Source organism: Diospyros lotus, chromosome 1, assembly GCF_014633365.1.
Source record: "Diospyros lotus cultivar Yz01 chromosome 1, ASM1463336v1, whole genome shotgun sequence".
NCBI lineage: Eukaryota > Viridiplantae > Streptophyta > Magnoliopsida > Ericales > Ebenaceae > Diospyros > Diospyros lotus.
In genome coordinates, this window is record NC_068338.1 from 44370010 (window position 1) to 44373906 (window position 3897).

The 3897-nt window shown below is 41.7% G+C and overlaps 1 protein-coding gene across 1 annotated transcript; it reads right to left on the bottom strand.

Moving 5' to 3' along the window:
• Positions 1-1492: 1492 nt before the first annotated feature.
• On the bottom strand, positions 1493-3682 carry LOC127795059 (7-deoxyloganetic acid glucosyl transferase-like). The gene is made up of 2 exons (XM_052326504.1): positions 3014-3682; positions 1493-2542 (listed from the first exon to the last, which is right to left on the bottom strand). The coding sequence occupies exons 1-2, from the start codon at positions 3507-3509 to the stop codon at positions 1608-1610; spliced, it is 1431 nt and encodes a 476-aa protein (XP_052182464.1). The 5' UTR covers positions 3510-3682; the 3' UTR covers positions 1493-1607.
• Positions 3683-3897: the final 215 nt, after the last annotated feature.

Consider the following 3897-nt stretch of genomic DNA (forward strand, 5'->3'; position numbering starts at 1 on the left):
ATGCCATGTTTGGTTGATGTAAATGATTGAGAGCAGCGTGCTCAATAGTAATAATTTATTGGGTACTCCAATGTTGTGGAGGTGATGATACCAAGTAGTACCTTTTCTCCTTTTGTTTTAGTATAAATGTTCACCACCCCTTTGGAGCAACTCTCTGTTTCTTTTATAATCCATTAAAATATCTAATTACAAATTAATCGAGTTACATCATATATAAATCAAATGAAGTCGACAACTGTTAGTCCCGCAATCAATTTAACCAGCTCAAAAATGAAACCAATAACCGAGTTGAGAAATCGAATCAAAATAAATTAATTGTATTAAGAACACAATATACAACAGAACACACACAAGATATATGTGTTTAGATTCGTAAATGTATCCTAATCACGACATGAGTTTTTGTCGTTAGTCAATCCCTTATATCAAAAAGAGTACAACGTGATTACACCGAATTAACAAATATTGCATCAAGAAGACAAAACCCAAAAACCAAGTACAAGATGCATCAAAATGAACAAACATTGTACTCACCACTGTCTCCTGATCTTACCTCCCATGATAAAGCGATTTAAACTGGAAATAGGACAATACAACGAAAGTTCTTATCAATCGGAGGATTCACGAGTTTATGTTACAGTTTACTATAAGATATCAAACTTGTCCCACATTAGAAATTCAGGCTCTTAGTGTGGGATTTATAATCTCTTGGACACCCTCCTCTTAACAGTTAATTTTTAATGATGAATTCTACCCTAAAATTGTAACAATTTATGTCTCGTTCCTTGTTGTCGATTTAGGATTTTTTGGTTGCAAAAGTGAAAAGTGATGTTTAGGTTTTCATAAGGCCTTTAAATACCGAGACTGAAAAAATATAAATCATACGATCACCAATTATAAGAGATAACAACTAATATTAAATACGGCCAAATAACACTATAGTGTACATGAAATTAAGCCCAAATGACATGCACATGAAATGTAAATAAAATGCAAACATTTATCATGTAATTTTGAACCACATATCAGAACAAACAAATTATATAAAATAAAAAAAAATCTTGCAAATGACGAGAGTTTTAATTTGGAACATAAAGAGTTTCACATCTTCCTTTGTCAAGGAAATTGAGTCTCTTTTACAAACGGAATGGTTCATATACTCGTGATTTTAAAAATCAATCTGTGTCTTTGATTCCATTTAATAAACTAGCCACGAAATATGCTTTTTGGAATTTTGTTTGAAAGATGCTTGTTAATTCATTGTAATGGGTTGGGCCTAGTCTTCGGTCCATTTTTATCGGTTCATTTTGCCAGAAGATGTTAATGGCTCAATGTTTTCCAGTCCATTTGCTAGAATATTGTTGGGCCGGGCTCTGCAAACAGGTAGATATACAAAGGCACTCAGGCCCATCACAAGCGTTATTCAATTGTATTCCAGCACAGTGCTAGACATGGACAAAGCAAATTCTTGTATAACATCCACATCAACATATGAAAAAAGAACTTTAATATTTAATTAAAATTAATGCAAAATGAAAATGTTTAGCAATGGCCAACAATCATTCCTTGATAATGTGAGGACAAATGTAACATGTGGGTAAGTACACTCACATCTTCATCAACCTGATATCTTCAATCAGACGGTTCAAATTACAAAATGACGATCCCCCTTCCATCACGCTCTCTCTAGCCAATCTTGACACACTCTCCAACGACTCCACAACCTCATCGCTACCGTCGATCGTGCCCACAAGATCCCTGATCATCCTTTCAATCACAACCCTATCACAAGTGTCCTTCATGTCCATCCCAACCCTCCAAACCTCGCTCACAAGCCTACTATTCACTTGTTGGTCCACAAAATAAGGCCAGCAAACCATTGGCACGGCCTCAACCAAGCTTTCCAAAGTCGAATTCCACCCACTGTGGGTCAAGAAAAGCCCAACAGCCTGGTGGGCCAGGACCTCCTCTTGCGGAGCCCAGCCCACTAAGCACCCTCTCTCCTCCGTGGCCCGCACCAGCTCCTCTGGAACTAGGCCTGTCGGCCCACGGACTACAGAGTTGGGACGCCTGACCCACAAGAATCTCTGGCCGCTGTTCACCAAGCCGTGCCAGAACTCTATTAGCTGGTGCCACGTCATCAAAGCGAGGCTCCCGATGCTGACGTAGACAACGGATTTGGGGGGCTGGGCGTCCAGCCACGCCATGCAGCTCCGGTCTTCCTCCCAGAGACTGGTGGTTGAGGCGGCGGCGGGCTGCGGCGACGCGGGGGTGAGCTTGGTTTTAAGGTGGGTGTGGAGTGGGCCAATGGGGTAGAGGTTTGGACAGAGGGCTTGCATGTGGGAGAGGATGGGACTGTCGAGCTCTTGGAATGTGTTGAGGATAAGGCCGTGGCTCCGTGGGACTTTCTGGGCTTCTTCTAAGACCAATTGGATAATGGGGTCGTTTAGGTCGGAGCCGCGGCAGAAGCTGGGGAGGTCCCGGCGCCGGAGAAAGCCCTCCATTCCTGGGACGTTCTTGATTGCTGCGTCCAAGTCATCTCCTGTACATACATGATAAATAGTTAATTTAACAATCTGTTGGAAATATAGATATCATCACACCTATACAGCAAGGCGAGGATTTGATTTCACATAAGCTAAGCTTTATTTTTATCATTATCAAAGTTTGGGCTCGATTAAAGTTTATTGATTTAGTTACATAAATTAGATTTACCTTAATTTTTAACTTTAACTAATAGATGAGTTGAGTTTAAATTTTGAGTGCTTTTGACTCTCTTTTAACATAAACGAATGCGGTTTGACCAAAATAAAATGCTAAATAGCCATGCTCGAGTCTCGATTTTAAACTTTAAGTGAAGACCAAAATTGGAACCTAATAAAATATTAAAGAAACACATTTAACCTCGACCTGAACTCATTTGCGCCCAAAATCATGAATCAATCAAGATACAATTTCCTTTCACGCATACCTACAATTGTGCAAAAGGGATAATCGGGATTTCCATACTCACCTTGGAAAGGAAGCTCGCCGGCGTCGATGAGTTTGGGAAGACAGAGGTAAGTCCATAGACCACAAGGACTGATCGTATCAAAGTGAATCAAAGGAATCTTAAACTCCTCGGCAACATCAAGAGCGAAATTCAAAGCCCCATCTGCTATTATACAAGTCACCGGCCTTTCGGAGCCAGAACTAAGCCTGCCGTAAGCCAACATCTCCCTGAAACGGGGTTTCGTCACCGACTCCAACCCGTGAACCAAGTCCGTCAGCCGGTCGGCGGACCGGGGATGGTCGTCGGGTAGGCCGTCGGAGATCGTGTCGAAGTGGAGCTTCCGGTAGCCCTTGAAGCCGGCCCGGCCTCCGGTCCGGCGGAAGAGGCGGCGGTGGCTGTCGTCAGTGTTGAGGAAGGTGACTTGGAGGTCGGCGAGGCAGAGAAGCTCGGCCAGCTTCAGCATGCACTTGATGGGTCCTTGTAGCGGCAGCGGGAAGATTAGAACATGAGGATCCATTGATTTGAGGCGTTAATTAATTCCTTTTTTTTTTTTTTTTCCTTTTCTTGGATACAACTGTTCTTCCCGAATCCACTATTCTTCTTGTTCGTCTGAGTTGGGTTTGAAGGAAGGAGAGAGAGGCTGTCCGTGGAAATCAAGGGCAAAGTAATGTAATGAAGAAGGGTTGTCAGGTTCGTTGAATATGGAAGCTCACCTGCTCCCTGATAAAGAAGGGCTTATCTTTAACAAAGTTCCCGCGCCGGCATATCTCATTGAATCCATAGTCTGGTATTTTTATCAGTAACTTTTTTCCTTTCTCTTTTGTCATCATTAATTAAATCTTTGCCATGGTACGGAACAGATTCACTTGCTCCGGACTTAAGATTTTTTTATAAATAAAAATATT

Excerpts from the sequence above, each read along its gene's own strand:
- LOC127795059 (XM_052326504.1), bottom strand. The coding sequence starts at position 3,509 with ATGGATCCTCATGTTCTAATCTTCCCGCTGCCGCTACAAGGACCCATC. Across the intron at positions 2,543-3,013 it reads CGGCGAGCTTCCTTTCCAAG|GAGATGACTTGGACGCAGCA; the intron begins GTGAGTATGGAA and ends ATGTATGTACAG.